Source organism: Brachyhypopomus gauderio, chromosome 18, assembly GCF_052324685.1.
Source record: "Brachyhypopomus gauderio isolate BG-103 chromosome 18, BGAUD_0.2, whole genome shotgun sequence".
NCBI lineage: Eukaryota > Metazoa > Chordata > Actinopteri > Gymnotiformes > Hypopomidae > Brachyhypopomus > Brachyhypopomus gauderio.
In genome coordinates this window covers 4276529-4294061 of record NC_135228.1, presented here as the reverse complement: position 1 = coordinate 4294061, position 17533 = coordinate 4276529, and the positions used below count along the sequence as shown (strand labels likewise).

Sequence of the window (17533 nt, the reverse complement as noted above, 5' to 3'; positions counted from 1 at the left end):
ACTCAGTCCCACTGAGTTTAGGGGATTAAATCAGTTAATCCAGCACTGGGAGTGACTCCGCCTCCCATGTCAATCATGTTCGGGGCAGTGTTTTACTTGCTTCTGTCTTTCCATTTGCGTTTGTGCATATTTTCAGTTTCCACACCCCTGTCCAGCCCATGTTTAGCCATCACAATACTAAATGGGAATCTGCACAAACTGTGATTGTCTGTGGGCTGTGTGCCTTATCTGTTGTCTGAGTGTTGTATGTTTGGAAACCCTTTTTGCACAATAGTGCTTGCACAACAGCGCTTATATGTTTGAAAACCCTTTTGCACAATAGCACCTTTTCTTCTTTGCTGTGACGGGCAGGGTGAGCAAATTAAAAAGGAAGCGATCACGCCAAGTCTCAGGGAAAGAGGATGGTTTAATAGAAAGTGTGCAAACCAAAAACCCGTGCATTGTTCCAGATTAAGGAAATAATAACCAGCAGGCAACTGGTACAAAGACAAGACATATATAGACGAACAAACGACCCTCAGGTGAGACGGATCACGGGTCCCGCCCACCTGAGGGACGAACATCACGTGACCAAAAACAGGACATCTGCCGCTGTAAACGGGGGCGACCGGCAGGGCCCCCCCCACAACGTGACAGACCCCCCCACCAAAGCCGCACTCCCCTCCAGATGTGCGGCTTACAGCGGCAGCACACAAAACACAACAAAGGGGCGGGAGGGCGGGGACAAGACAGGGACCCGTTCCCTGCCGTCCTGAGCTGAAACACAAAACACAAGCTCCTCGTCCTCGGACGCTGACACGGCAGGGACCCGTTTCCTGCAGTCCTGGAGCTGAAAACATAAAAAGGACACACAGGTTAGCTCGCCTCCTGGGCGGGACCCTGGACAGACTGGGCCGTCAACAAGACGATAACCATGCCCCGGTCGGTCACAGGGCCCTCGCGCCCTAACTGGCCTTAGGCTGCTTAAGCCCCACCGCTGAGTGCGGACCGGGAGCACATGGCCCAACACACGTCACAGGTGTGGATGTGTGCAGGCCGCCACACTGGGGTGCGGCCACGGCTTCCACCGACACCTCCCGAACCTACCTCTTCGCTCGGAGCTGACCCCTGCCCTTTTCGCTAGGGGTCACCCCAGACTCCTCCCGGGGCCCCTCATCTCAAGGTGGACTCCTCCACCCAACCCAGGAGCACCAGAGACCAGGGCCCTGGCAATCCGCATCAGGGACACGCTGGTCACCCCGAGCTCGAAGGGGAGGGTCTCCTCCTGGAGACCCCACTAGGTCCGGGAGTGCCGCAGTCCACCACCAGGAGCGACCTGCAACACATCACACACACACACACACACAGACAACACATAACACAAAACGTGCACTGCCCTGACCTTTGAACCCCCTTATACCCAGGGGGGAGGGGACCCCTTCTTGGCATGAGGAGACACCCTGTCCATACACCCCAGGCATCCTCAACCTACAAAGGGGTACAGGGGCTCCTCCCTGCTCAGGGGTCCCTCCCAAAGGTCTGGTCTCCCTATGGAGCAGCGCCTTCTGAGCCACATGCCGTGGCTCAGGAACTCCATAGCTCCCCCCCAAAAACATATTTAGGGGGGGCCCCTCCGAATAACAAAATAAAACCAAAGACACAACATATAACATATACGCACCTTGCGCCTCAAATGGACCCCTCCCCACACACAGTGAAGAGGGGCGCAAGAGAGGAATTACATAAAACAAATCACGCTACACGCTAGGACAAAACGAACACGCAAAGACAGAACACAAACAAACGGACAGGACCCACCGATGCGCGCGCTCTGTAGATAACAAACAACGGACGAGCGTACTGTGAGGTACCGGTGGTCTCACTGGGCGAGAGCGGAGTCTACTGGTCCCCAGCTCTAGTCACCGCCGTGTGACTTTACGGGTCTTACACAAACAACATTTAAACACGGCGGGACGAGTGGGGACAGACTCAACACACTCTCGGACAATACACGACAAACACACAGCACGTAGACAAACACTTACCACGAGACATGACCACGAACGAAGGAGAAAGTAAAAGAGACTGGCGGCTTCCGAAGGTGGCTGGTTATTCTGTGACGGGCAGGGTGAGCAACTTAAAAAGGAAGCAATCACGCCAAGTCTCAGGGAAAGAGGATGGTTTAATAGAAAGTGTGCAAACCAAAAACCCGTGCATTGTTCCAGATTAAGGAAATAATAACCAGCAGTCAACTGGTACAAAGACAAGACATATATAGACGAACAAACGACCCTCAGGTGAGACGGATCACGGGTCCCGCCCACCTGAGGGACGAACATCACGTGACCAAAAATCACGTGTAAACCAAAAATCTGCCGCTGTAAACGGGGGCGACCGGCAGGGGGCCCCCCCACAACGTGACATTTGCACACTAATTTATTTAGGTTTTTGTTGATTATATATTTACATATTGCACCTTGTTCTCGTCATTATATGTTTACATTAGAGCTGGGCGATATGGCCCTCCAAAAAAATCTTCGATTAATTTTTTTTTATCCGATTTTCGATTATAATAGATTTATTTTCCTCTACTAAAAAACTACAGATGATAAAGGAATGGTAAAAAAAAGTTTTAATTTATTTTTCACTTAAATTTCCCCTTTGGGGTTAAAGTGCAACCAGAAACAAGCAAAAAACAATTGTAAACAAGTGAGAACATTCAGTAACTTTTAGAAGGCCTTCTCCAACATAGTTTAAGCACTGACACAATGCAACCTCAAACTTAAAATAAATAAATAAAACACACCCTCAAAAAATAAATAGATATAAATAATTTTTAATAAATTTTTAATAAAATGGAAAACAAATACAATTTAACAATTGTTGCATGTTGCGTACTGACAGTCACGCTGTCTACATTCTGATTAAGAACAGGGCTCCCCTCACTTGAGCCTAAATTCCAGCACTTTTCAAACCTGAAACACAATGTAACATTAAAATTCGTCAGGTAAATGTTCCTTCCCCTGTTTTTGAGGGGTGTTTCTTTATACTACCATAGTTGCCAGGTTCGCGTTTTCACGCCAAATTGGGCTTGTTTGAAAATCTAGCCGCGGGTAAAAATTCTGGGGTCGAGGGGTGCGGTTTTTTGGGCTACTTTTGAGTTGGGCTACCGCGGGTTCGCGCAAGGTGCGCTACGGTCACTCGCGAAAGTTTAATCCATTGAAGCGGATATTCACAACTTTATTCACAACACAACTGAACAATAGTACTCTTCGCTCTCTCCCTCTATCGGTTTCAAACACACATTACAGCGAGGACTTGTTTGGTCTACGTCTGACGCCGCAAAACCGAACCAACTCCAGATCACGGAGCTAGTTGCTCTTTTCTTGGGCACAAGCTCCGCTGTCATGTTTATGTATGTGTGTGTGTGTGTGTGTGTGTGTGTGTGTGTTGAGGGTGGATGGATGGGTGGGAGGTGTTAAACTCACTGAACTACGGGAGCCTACAGTGCAGCGTAGGTGGTGAAAATTAAAACTCAGAAAATCGATTTTCTTAAAAACACATCGTCCTTAACTGTAAATTCGAATTAATAGATAATATCGATTAATCGCCCAGCTCTAGTTTACATACACTTGTAAGGAGCAGCTTTCCAATCTCATTATACTATGTATACTGTGTATGCTGTGTATAATGACAATAAAGGCTTTCTATTCTATTCTTCTAAGCCCTCATCTCCTGTTGTTTCCCTCACTTGTGTCTGGTTTAGTCCCTCACCTGTGTCTGGTTTACTCCCTCACCTATGTCTGGTTCAGTCTCTCACCTGTGTCTGGTTCAGTCTCTCACCTGTGTCTGGTTTACTCCTTCACTTGTGTCTGGTTTAGTCCCTCACCTGTGTCTGGTTTAGTCCCTCACCTGTGTCTGGTTTAGTCTCTCATCTGTGTTTGGTTTAGTCCCTCACTTCTGTGTAGTTATACCTCATTTTCATCCTTTGCTTGTCAGTCATTGCCATCCTTGTATGATTGTCTCCTTTAAGGTATTGTCTCCTTCGTATCCTTGTGGTTGCTTTGCCTGAGACCAAAAGCTCCATGTTCCCTGCCTGGGAACCCTTACGATTACTGTTTTAGTGGTTTCTGTGGTTCATGTGTGTTGTTAGATTGGTTCTGTGTAGTGATCGACCGATATGGGTTTTTTGATGGCCAGTATTGTTGCCGACATTTGGATGGCAGTAGTGGCCGATGGCCAATATGTAAAGCCGATATTTTCATCATTTTTTTTTTAAACGAATAAAATACTATAATAAAAATATAAAAAACAATCCACAAAACTAAAGAACTTAAACATTTATTTAGCACAGTCTGCACTTCTGTTACGTCCAGCTCCGCCCTCCTTCCCAGTCCCGTGTTCGTCTACCCTAGCCCCGCCTAGTTTTCCCGTTTCCTAGGTTGTCTTTTGTCTGTCACGCCCCTGTCATTTTCTACTCACCTGTTTTGTGTTTTTCCTTAGCGGTTCTGTGTATTTATTCCCCGTCGTGTCTATTGTTCCCTGTCGGTAATTGTCCTGGTTGTCTCGGTGGTGCGCCCCTTCCGTGAGGTCTGCTTTCTCCTGGTCTGTTACATCCAGCTTTCTTGTTGTCTGTTGTTAGTATCTTCACTTCTTTCCCTCCCCAGCGTTCGTTTCTTTATTATATCTTGTGTCCAGGTATCTTCGTTTGATTCTTAAGTTTTGCTCCCCTGTAGATTCTCCCGGTACTCGTATAGTTTTGGTTAATACTCACGTTTCGTTCCCTTTACTGTGTTTAGTAGCCTGCTCCCTTGTGCGTTTACTTTTGTGTTCTGACGCCCGTGTCCTTGTGTTGTTCTTGTCATATTATTTCCCCTACCCTCCATGTTAGGTCAGTACTTGTAGGTTTCATTACTGTTTGTTGTGTTTAGAAGTAGTGGTCTGCTTTAAGTTACGTGTTTATGTTAGGTTTCGTACTGTGTTGGGTTTATGTTACCACTCATTTTGTTATGTGCGTTTCTCGTTGTTTTAATAAAGCATTTCAGTTACGTTCATAATATTCTACTCTTGCGTTTGCGTCACTTGCGTTACATCTTCTTTGCTCTTCGTTCTCTGGTGCTGGCTCAGTAAAATGCTGCCACACAATGTTAGATTTATGTACAGCCATCTGAAATTATTAAAACAGAAATATATAGAGTGAATAAAAAACACAAAAAACCCCAATGATTCCATACACATTACAATTGATACATGGTTATCTTAGCCATAAATAAATTATCTTGATAAAGAGTCGATATTATGCCTCTCCAATATTTAAGACAATCAAACTGGTAAGCTAGGTAGGGGTAAAGAGAGATAATACGCAGAAACAAAAAGTCCATGATGTTCACATAAACTTGAAGTTCAACATGTTAATGCAAAATGTTGTTAATGTAAATCAATGTTAGCTTTAGCAGAGAGCCAGTTGTAGCTGAGACATTGCTGTCCCACGCCTGTTGTCCCGTCCCAGTGATACTGGAAGTACAGGTCAGCTGCAGCCGCGGTACGCACAGTGGCACATAAGGAGCATTATCTCCTTATTTGCGCTGCTGTTTCACTGAACAACGGCGAATAAAAGGGTGCGTTCACATCTACAAAAAAACTAAAGTTTGTTTCCTAACTTGTTGGCAAGTTAATGATTTTATACTAGCTTTTGGACACCCTGCAATGTAAGCTATGCTAACGAGTTAGCCTTAGTAAGCGCATCCGACTGAAAATACTAAATAACTCTTGGTATCTGGGCTACAACTATCAGCTCAGTCATTTATGATAGCAGATTACTGAGTGTATGTTACCAAGAGCAGCCATTAACAATAGTGCGAGCTCATCATTTTCTCTGATGAGACTGCATGCAGATGCAGGTTGAAGGCTTGCACTCCTGTCCCTGTGCTTTCACTGATGTCTGCCTGTAAGTGGCAAAATGGACGCAAGGGGGCGCTCTACCAGCCAGAATGACAGAGCTGCCCACAGCATTGCCTGTGTGCATTGTGTAAATATCGGCCTCTTGGGCTCATATATCGGCCGATGCCGATTATCTAAAAAATGCCAAAAATCGGCCCGATATATCGGTCGATCACTAGTTCTGTGGTTCATGTGTGTTGTTATATGGTTTCTGTGGTTCATGTGTGTTAGATTGTTTCTCTGTTTCTCTGATTGTGTATTTCTTTCATTTTGGTTTGCTTTGTCATCTTTGTTGTATCTCATTTCAGTTATGTTTTTGTATGTGTATCCGCCTCCTCCGAGTCAAACGTTAAAAGTATTAGGGGATTAAATCGGTTCATCCAGCACAGAGAGTGAGGAACACTGGAACACTATAGGAGATTAAACCATTACATCTAGTCTGCATTGTATATTATCTGCTGGCATTTTTATTGTTGTGTTTTACAAGTGTGAATGTGCTACATATTCCCCATTAAACTCAGTGTTGTGTTTTTCCACAGTAAACAAAAGGAGAAATTTGTACTCACCTACAGAAAACACGTGGAGTCCATATTCAAGGTGTGTGTGTGTGTGTGTGTGTGTGTGTGTGTCAAGGTTATAATAGTTTTGGATTTTTCATTATAGTTTAGTTTTTATTTCATTGTGACTTTTTTTCTTCTAATTCAGTTAGTTTTAATTAGTTTTTAGAGCATGTTTGCTAGTTTTTATTAGTTTTAATAATTTTTTAAAGCTTAGTTTTAGTTTAGTTTTCATTAGTTCTAGTATTAGTTTTAGTTTTTTTTATACTTTGGGTTATTTGTCAGGTGCAGGATTCAAAAAGTCCAAAGTAAATATTGTGTAATAAAAACTCATCAAAAGATACCATTTTAAAAAATGCATTCAATTACTGTTGAACAACCAACAGTCCACAAAATAAAAGCCTTAAGTGCAAAATGTGTAATATTGCTGCTGAAAATTGCCAGACTAAGACAGACAGGAACATAGGAGCCTAACCCTGTTTTGTTTCGTGTGAAAAGCCAAACTTTTTGAAGGCAATCGAGTCACAGTCGTGTTGACGTCCAGTCTCAACACACTAACGAGTGCATCCGCCCGCTTGCGGTTTTTCTGCATATTAACTAACCAGCAGCTATTTGATCACTGGTGAAGACGGTCCATTACGGTTCTCCTTCCCGGTGCTACCTAGCCGGGATGGTGCTTCTCTTTCGGCGGAGCTACTCGGAGGCTAGCTTGTCAAGGTACTGGCAGTTAGCCCTCTTGTGTGAGCTTTGAGATTCGTGGGGTTTTTCCTCTTGAGAACTACTCCATATATTTTATCACCTGTTTCCACTGCAAGACATGTAGTCTTTCTCGTAGTCATATTTTAAAAATTCCACACAGGACTCGCCGTTTTCTCCCAACTTTTGTTGTCGTAATTTTGCAGCTAGCATAGCGAGCAGGAGCTCTAAACAAGAGACGTGACGGACCATGAGGTGTCGTATGCTTCTGCCAGCTAATATAAAACTAATAGTGAAAAAAAAACGATCTCATATCAGTCCACAAGACTTATAAACTGACAAACACGAAAACGAAGGGTATCCTATCTATAATTTCAGTACGTTTTAGTTAGTTTTCTAAACATGTAATATAGTTATAGTTAGTTATCGTTTTTTCTTTTAATTACCGTTATTATTTATTTCAGTTAACGAAAATGTTTTTTCAATATTAGTTTTCGTTTTTTCGTTCGTTTTCGTTAACGATTATAACCTTGGTGTTTGTGCACAGTAAATAGTGCAAAGAGTGTTTTATGATTGTTGGTGCAAAGAGTGTTTTTATGATTCACCAGGAGCTGGAGCACAAAATCATCTCTCTGGTGAAGAAGGAGCTGAAGAGGTTTAAGAAGATACTGAGTCCAGATTACCCAGCATGCTCTGGGGAGGTGGAGGATGAGGAGGATCAGAGCAGTGTCAGAGAGGGGGCGCTGAAGATCACACTGCACGTCCTGAGGAACATGAACCAGACAGACCTCGCTAACACACTACAAACCAGTAAGAGCTCTGGGTCATGAACCAGACAGACCTCACAAACACACTACAGACCAGTAAGAGCTCTGGGTCATGGAGCAGACAGACCTCACTAACAAACTACAGACCAGTAAGAGCTCTTGTGGATGTTGTACAGTGTTAGTTGTGTGACCAGGGCTGTGTTTAACTGTGGGTGTTGTACAGTGTTAGTTGTGTGACCAGGGATGTGTTTAACTGTGGGTGTTGTACAGTGTTAGTTGTGTGACCAGGACTGTGTTTAACAGTGGGTGTTGTACAGTGTTAGTTGTGAGACCAGGACTGTGTTTAACTGTGTAAAAGACTTTGGGGTCCCAGTAGACTGTGGTACTGGAGTACAGAGTTCAGCTTCAGGAGACTGAAGACCAGCAGACTGGATCAGAGTAGGACACGTGTGGACAGGACAGAGTCTGAAAACAACAGAGAACAAACACTCTGTTCTACACTTACTCCCTAACAAAAACCACACAGACAAACCCAAACACAAAACAAAATGGCAGCCACTCCCTACTTACCAGAACACCAACAACACAGAATATTTATAAAAGGAACAATCAGCAGACAGTCCAACAGGGACACAGGCAAAAGCATAAACAAGTATTTCAAAAACAATGCGGTCAAAACCAGATTTCCAAGACCAGGTACAAATGCAGAATTCAGACAGCAAACACTACATACAAATGTATGCATAGGACATAACAATAGGGATTAGGCTTTGATACCTAAAGATTTGTAAAAATAGCTAGAAGTGTTGTAACCTGTGGCAGTGTTTTCCAAAAGAAACACACAGTTTTCAGTTTTGAATATAGTGTCTTATGTAAATAACTGTGTTTAATGTTTTTTAAAAGTGTGTTTAGAATTTCTAAATGAGTGTAAGGCAGAGAATGTGCTTACGGAACAAGCCGTCGGTATTACAAGTAAACAAGTTGCAAACTGAGTCCCCTAACTCTCCGTCTCTGTATTCTTTGATGTCTCAGTATAAGTTGATGTAATACTAAAGACACAAGAACATGGGTTAGTGTTTTCAAAAATTGTGCTATAAGGACCACTTTTTGGGTCTTGGCAGCTGCAAAAAACTGTAAGAATATTGATCAGACATAATAACCAAATAAAATAATTATCATGTTTTTCTGTTTTTAGAGGTGGTCTCTGTATATCAGCAAAAGATCAAACACAAACTACTGGAGAAATGTAAAATAATTAATGAAGGAATCTCAGCTCATGGAAGCTCAGCCCTTCTGAATGAGATCTACACAGAGCTCTACATCACAGAGGGAGGGAGTGGAGAGGTCAATAATGAACATGAGGTGAGACAGATTGAGACAGCATCCAGGAGACCAGCAACACAGGAGACACCCATCAAATGTAATGACCTCTTCAAAGACAAACTCATCAGAACAGTGCTGACTAAAGGAGTAGCTGGAATTGGGAAAACAGTCTCTGTGCAGAAGTTCATTCTGGACTGGGCTGAAGGAAGAGCCAACCAGGACGTCCTCTTCATATTTCCACTTCCTTTTAGGGAGCTGAATTTAATAAAGGAGAAAAAGTTCAGCCTGATGGATCTGCTTCATCACTTTTTCCCAGATACAAAACAATTAGAATTCATAGACTGTGATGCTTACAAAATAATTTTCATCTTTGATGGTCTGGATGAGTGTCGACTTCCTCTGAATTTCCAGAACAATGAGATCTTGTGGGATGTAACAGAGTCGTCCTCAGTGGATGTGCTACTGACAAACCTCATCAAGGGGAATCTGTTTCCCTCTGCTCTCCTCTGGATAACCTCTAGACCAGCAGCAGCCAATCAGTTCCCTCCCAAGTGTGTTGACATGGTAACAGAGGTACGAGGGTTCGGTGGCCCTCAGAAAGAGGAGTACTTCAGGAAGAGAATCAATGATCAGATCCTGGCCAATAAAATCATCTCACACATGAAGTCATCAAGAAGCCTCTACATCATGTGCCACATTCCAGTCTTCTGTTGGATTGCAGCCACTGTTCTAGAGACAATGTTGGGTGAAGCAGAGAGTGGAGAGATCCCCAAGACTCTGACTCAGATGTTCACACACTTCCTGATCTTTCAGATCAAACACAAGGACAGAAAGTACCATGGCAGAACTGACACTGATCCTCACCAGACTAAAAATATTGTTCTTGCACTGGGAAAACTGGCTTTCCAACAGCTGGAAAGGGGCAACCTGATCTTCTATGAGGAAGACCTGAGAGAGTGTGGCATTGATGTCAAAGAAGTGTCAGTGTACTCAGGAGTGTGTACCCAGATCTTCAGAGAAGAGTTTGGACTGCACCTGGGGAAGGTGTTCAGTTTTGTGCATCTGAGTGTTCAGGAGTTTCTGGCTGCCTTATATGCATTTATCTCATTCATCTCCAACAACACAAATGTGCTGGAACAGAAAACCACTGCAGTCCTACATGACATCAGAAAGACAACAATGTCTGACTTCCTTACAAATGCAGTGGGCAAGGCCTTACAGAGTGAGAATGGACACCTGGACCTTTTCCTTCGCTTCCTTCTGGGTCTCTCACTGGAGTCCAATCAGACTCTCTTACGAGGTCTACTGACACAGACAGGAAGCAGCTGTCACAGTAAAGAAACAGTCAAGCACATCAAGGAGAAGATCATGGAGAATCCCTCTCCAGAGAAATCCATCAATCTGTTCCACTGTCTGAATGAATTGAATGATTATTCTCTAGTGCAGGAAGTCCAGACATACCTGAACAAAGGAGGTAGCTGTTGTCTCCATTGGGAAAGTCTCTCTCCTGCTCAGTGGTCAGCTGTGGTGTTTGTGTTGCTGAACTCAGAAGAGGAGCTGGATGAGTTTGTTCTGACGAAATATGATTTCTCAGAAGAATGTCTACTGAGACTGCTGCCAGTGGTCACAGCATCCAGAAAAGCTGAGTGAGTATTTTCATTCATAAACACATTACTGCACATGGGGGGAGTTTCCCATAAGCATCATAAACTAAGTACAAAATCATTGTAAGACTATGAAATGCAGAATACTACCTGAATGTTATCAAACAAAAGAAGAGAAAAAGGTAGAAAGGTATAGAAAGAGTGAGGGGGAGTTGTTACCAAAAGAGAGGTATATATATATATATATATATATATATATATATATATATATATATATATATATATATATATATATATATATATATTAGGGGTGGGCATAGATTAATTATTTTAATCTAGATTAATCTCACTGAAATCTTGAAATTAATCTAGATTAATCTAGATTAAAATGGCTCATATGTGTGCTACCCAAGTAATGACTAAAAGTCAGTCTTTGAGATAGGGTTTCTTAATACAGAGGGTGCTGTGATACTCGAAATATGAGGCACGACGAACGTCGAACTGTGCAATACGAAACGTTTAATGTGAATACACAAACACGTGAAGCTCCGTGCGGAGTGCAAACAGAAAACTCACACCTCTCACACAGGCACGAAACTTTAGACAAAGACGAGCACAAGACATTGCGCGAACGCACATTATATAGGTGATTAACACAGACCCTCGTGATCTCTAGACAAGGCACAGGTGCGACTACGAACACGCTCACAGACAACCCACACCCACAGAACTACAAACATGGACATAACTGCACGCAGACGACATAATAACACGCCCACAGGGAAGGGTCCGGAGCTGTGACCGTGACAGGTGCATTAGACCAGGGCATGGGTTAAAGTTCTCCGTCACTACGACGGATTTCCGTCATTTGAATTTTTTGGGGAAAAAATCCGTCAAATCATAATAAACCACACAGGCGTGCTATCTGTTTTGTGTCTGAAATATGATCCTCTCACTGGATCGTCAGCGCTGGATGGATGACGGCGGTGTCATTTGATTGACTTGCGGGTCATCCCGCCTTCTGATTTTCGGACATTACGTAGAAAAGTTACCTCCCTCCTGCCTGGGTGATTATACTTTCGCGAGTGACCGTAGCGCGCGACTCCGCACACCTGCGCAAACGGCGGAGGCTACTTGGCGCGTCGCATTCTTTGCAGTGTTGTCCGAAACGATATGTGGTAGTATAAAGAAACAGCCCTCAAAAACAGGGGAGGGAACATTCACCTGACCAATTTTAATGTTGCTTTGTGTTTCAGGAAAAAAAAGTGCTGGAATTTAGGCTAAATGAACATGCTTGAAATTGTATCTACTTTGTTTCACAACAAATAGCTATCTGACTGAACAATTCTCTTGTATTACGTTAACAAATACGAGCCTCTTGTAATTCCAGGACGAAACATGAGAGAAGACGTTAAGATCGGGCGTTTTGAAAATAAACAACCCCTAAATAATGTGAATAAAACGCGAATTATTTCGAATCGTTTCGAGTATATGTATAAATATTTAACTTTATTAAGTTTAACGTGCTGGGAAATATTGAAATGGACCTTGAAAGTGACGTACAAGTGTTTTAATTCCACCTTGTAAAGGTGTATGAACCCTGCAAACATGACTTTGTTCATTGCGCTGAAGCGCGGCGCGGGCGAAGTGAAGTTACAAAATTCGAGAGGTGCACGACCTCGCGAATCGCCAGGGCGCGAGGCTCTCGCGCACGGGTGGAGCCACCGCAATTACGCCACGAGGGCGACTCGTCAAGTATACAGGCTTTACTTTGCGTAGTGTGGGTGATTGCTTTAACCAGGCTTTGTCGGAACAAAGGTACATACTGTACGCGAATAATGTACTGCACGCAGTTATCCTATCCTGACGCCGTCCTCCTCGGTCCCGAGCCGCATAACCGTGTATTCTTCCGCCGCGCACACCAAACACCAAGTTCCGTGTACGACGCACGATGTCGTAATAACCCGGGGACCGCCTGTATTTCAGACATCCGAAGAGCTTCAGAGGTAGATGTAAGATAAATTCAGTATTTTATCCTTATTCTGATAAAGTTAAATTTTTATCAGAAATATAAGAGTGTTTTTTTTTTGAGCCGGTACAGGTGGTCAGACCGTAAGGCGTAATACAAAATCACATAATTTATGTCCTAATAAACCAACACGAAATATTTATTAAATATTTTATATATTTAAACGAACTATAATCATAATAGTTGCAATACTTTTAAACTTTATTGACATAATTTATTTGAGTTGTCTTGTATCAGATAATTTTAATAACAGTAATAAATAATGAATTAATCATGCCTACACGCCTGTTTTTATCATATTGTGTCTTAATTGTGTTAACAGAATCTTTAGGTTACAGCGTTTTTTCATATTAATAGAAATTTAGTTTTTTTTATTTCACCATAATGATTACCTGACTTATTTCAGTCTTGGTTCTCCCGAGGTTTCTTCCTATTTCCCACCATCATAGGGAGTTTTTCCTCGCCACTGTCGCCTTTGGCTTGCTCATTAGGGTTCTGGACCCATAGTATTGTTAACCTTGTAAACCCTGTAAAGCTGCTTTGCGACAACTTGAGTTGTTAAAAGCGCTATACAAATAAATTTTGATTTGATTTGACTTATTTATTAATTAATTTAAAGATTAATCATTAAATATTCATTTGTTCATTTATTTTGAATATTATACTGTCATGTCCATACTATAAAGTGACTACATTTCAAATTTTATTTGAATTTGTAGTGAAATATAGAAGTTATGGTTATTTATACTGAAGAATCTCTCCACCGATCACAGACTTTTCTTCATTTAGCTTTAATAGTTGAAGAAAAAAGGCGCATTTCTTCCATTTGAAATGTCAACTTTTTTATTTCTAAGCCAGTTTAACATGGATGGTGTTGTTCTGTTTGTATTTAAAAGCTCCATCCAGTGGTGCGATTTAATTTGCCATTTTTGGACATTAAATTTTTTTGTAAGATAAACCAGGTAATCTTACTGCTTATGTTTTTGCGATAGTGAATCTGATAAAAACAAGAGAGCTTCATACCATTTTAAAACTCACCAGGATTCACTAAATTTGACTTGATCTTTAAACAATGTTCTGGAAGAGGACCCCCAGATAACTCCATTATAAAAACATTTATGTACATTTATAGTAGGGATGCACCGAAATGAAAATTCCTAGCCGAAACCGAAAACCGAAAATGAGGAAACCAAGGCCGAAAGCCGAAAATCGAAACACCGAAATACATTATGCCAATTATTAGTAACATTGGATTTATGGCTAATCTCACTAAAATCAAGGCATTGCTATTCAAAGAATAAATCAACTACAAAATTTGATTTGAAAATATTTATTTAGCACTGACATTACAGTAATGCATATTATAAAATAAAATTAGTGGTGGGCCGTTAACGGCGATACCGCTGACAACGGCCGACCACTAATTAAATTAAACTCGCTTGCAGACCGTTTTTATCTGAGAGGATAAATATATGTATTTTATACGAGTTAAATTTAATTATAACTGACAGGCCTGAAAGATAAATATAAATTCTCTCATAAAAACGTGACGTGAGTTGCAACAACATTAAACAGCTCAGGTAAACACGCTTCTGAGAAATGTCGTCTGCTCTGCAAAACATAACGGGGCTCAATGTGCTCTATTAGCCTACGAAATCCCACATCCTCTACGACAGAGAACGGCTGATCGTCTAAGGCAACGAGTTCCATAATTTTTGGTGTAATGTCCTTTGCCTTGGCGCCATCACTGGAAAACTTTTTTGCTAGCTTTATCCAAATAAGCGCGTGCAGGTGGCGATTTTTGCTTGCGTCATCACAGCACATTGTTTCGGCCGTGTTGTTTCGGTGATGAAAGTATTTCGGCCGAAAACCGAAAATGCAAATTTAAGCCATTTCGGCCGAAAATTTTCGGTGGCCGAATTTTCGGTGCATCCCTAATTTATAGCTCAGGTGTTGCATTTTGTCGCTTCATAGATTCTCTCTTCTCTCATTACACAGGATGTTTAGATAAATATACTTTATAAATGTGTTTATTGTGTAGAATTAGACAAAAGAGGCTACACCACATTTTCAGTAATTGCTGGCATTGTCATTTGCCAGGAAAAATTTTCAGTCAAATGAAAATTTCTTGCTTTAACCCATGGACCAGGGGCTCATCTTACGTTTGCAAAATGCATCAATGACTGTTTGAGGAAGCTGTTCTACTTTGATACTTGAAGAAAAAAAACATGCTCAATAAAATGTAGGCTACTCGTGTTCAACGGTTTATTCAGTTTAACATGAATTTCTAAGTCTACATACAATAAAAGGGGTTGATAACATGTTTATTTAACTAAACATGAGATTTGAAATGTAAGCCAACATTTAGTACAAGGGCTCGATAACCTGTTTTCAGCAGCGGCGACTCTTCCCCTGGGCTGCATCAGTGCTTGACCCAGCTTCAGCAGCATTAGCAAACAAGTGCTTTGCATTTAAATGGTACTTCAGACCTACTAGGCTTGTCACGATACTAAGAATTACAACTTCGATACGATACTTAAAAAAATATTGAAATTCGATACCATTTTCGATACCAAAGTCAGATACTATGCTAATTTCCGTTTTAAAGCCTTTTTATTTTTTTATAAACAAACAAATGAATGTTGCTTTGTGTTTAAAAATGCTTGAAAGTGTAACTTCATTTCACAACAAATAGCTGTCTGACTGATCAGTTCACTTATATGACGTTAACAAATACGAGCCTCTTGTAATTCCAGGACAAAACATGAGAGAACGTGAAGACGTTAAGATTGGGCGTTTTGAAAATAAACCACCATTAAATAATGTGATAAAAAAGCGAATAATTTCGAGTATATGTATAAATATTTAACTTATCCCAACAAACATGCAATATCAGAAAGACGTTAAAATCATGTCTGTATCACGTCGGTCAGTCCAGACCCATTTTGCATGTCTGGTGGACGTTCAAAACTGGTTCAAAATCTGACAGCGTGACTAGGACCTTAACCTTAACTTAGAAAACTCGTCATAGACGTCCATGTTATATGAACGTCTGACTAGGACCTTTATTGGATGTCAGTGGACGTGCAAAAACTGCAACTGAACGGCAGCAATAGATGTTCAAAAGACGTTTAAAAAAGACGTCGCAAAAACTTTCATTCTGGCTTTTCAGTGGACGTCTTTTGAACGTCTGACGAAGTGTCTTTGCTTGTGCTGGGAAATATTGAAATGGACCTTGAAAGTGACATACAAGTGTTTGAATTCCACAAGGTGTATGAACCCGGCAAACATGACTTTGTTCATCGAGCTGAAGCGAGGCGCACGCGAGGTCGTGCACCTCTCGAATTTTGTAACTTTGCGCGTGCCGCGTCTCAGCGCAATGAACAATGTTTGCAGGGTTCATACACCTTTATAAGGTGGATGTAACATGCAAGAACTAGGAGAAGGACACAGATGCTGCTGAGAGTCAGATTTATTGGTAGGAGTAGGAGTTTCCTCCCGTCTCCTAACCTGATCGGCTCGAATCGCTCTTGAATGGCGAGGCATTTCATTTACATTAACACGGGGAACAGAACATACAACTCTCGCAACAATGAATACCAGAAATTGACTTACAAGGAAAGACTGGGCACACGGGAATATATATATATATATTTTTTTTTTTGGCCCACCTCCACCCCCCCATCTTTGGAGGACAACTTTGTTTTTATGTACAGATTTAAATGGCAATTATAACAATTCTGTATAATATATAGTGTAGTGATAACAATATATAGTGATAACAATATGCAAAGTGATAATTATTGGGGTTAGGTGGACCAAGAAAAGAGGGGGAGAGAAATAATAAAAAGGGAAAAGACAGAGGTAGGAGAAGAAAGGAGAAGAAAAAGAAAAGAAGAAAAAAAAAAAAATAATAATAATAATAAAATAATAATAATAATAATATTAATAAAATAAAACACGCAACCAACTCAAATGACCACTGCAAAGAAGTACAGAAAGTAAACCAAATACATATAGTGCAGATGAGTGCGATGTATGGGTGTGTGTGAGTGTGTGTTTATGTGCAACCTAGAAGTGCAACATAGGATAGATGTATGGAATGTACTTACCAGCAAGGGTGGGTAGCTGCGACAGCATTCCCCCAGAGGCCAGAGGCGGGTGGAGAGAGACCCGGGAATCCCACCCGCCCACGGCCCCCCACAGAGTGGTGGAGTACCAGAGCCGCACTTCCCAGAAACCCTCACCTGCCCGCCCCCGCAGGCGGGAGAGAGAGACCCCGGACAGCGCCCCACCAGTCAAGGAGCGCAGGTCCAGGGGAACCAGAGGGAACAGAGCGCCTCCCCCCCAGGATGCCCCCCCCCCCCAGGGGCCAGCGGCAAAACCACGGCGCCACGCGCCCGGAAAGCCACCCACCACCCGGCAGGGCCCACCTCCCGCCGAGGAGCACCCGGCCGCCCCATACCACCACCGCCCAGGGGAGCGGGCCAACCCGGACTCCGGAGCTGCAAGGCGCCCCCCCTCTGGAGTGGTGCAGTAGTCTCAGGGGAGTGTCCATGAGTGAACCGGGCACGACCAGCCCCGACCCAGAACCAGCTGTCCTCACCCACATAACCAAACCCACCCTACATTCGCCCC

At 42.4% G+C, this 17533-nt stretch overlaps 1 protein-coding gene across 6 annotated transcripts in view; it reads left to right on the top strand.

Moving 5' to 3' along the window:
* Positions 1 to 17533, top strand: part of LOC143482196 (NACHT, LRR and PYD domains-containing protein 3-like) — a 49471-nt gene that overhangs the window by 5242 nt on the left and 26696 nt on the right. For all 6 annotated transcript variants that reach the window (XR_013122160.1, XM_076980479.1, XM_076980478.1 and 3 more), the window contains 3 exons: positions 6459 to 6516; positions 7781 to 7982; positions 9135 to 10908. Coding sequence is in view for 5 of the 6 variants with exons in the window: in XM_076980479.1 (XP_076836594.1) it covers positions 6459 to 6516; positions 7781 to 7982; positions 9135 to 10908 (2034 nt within the window). In the remaining variant the exon portion in view is untranslated. The remainder of the gene's footprint in view (positions 1 to 6458; positions 6517 to 7780; positions 7983 to 9134; positions 10909 to 17533) is intronic.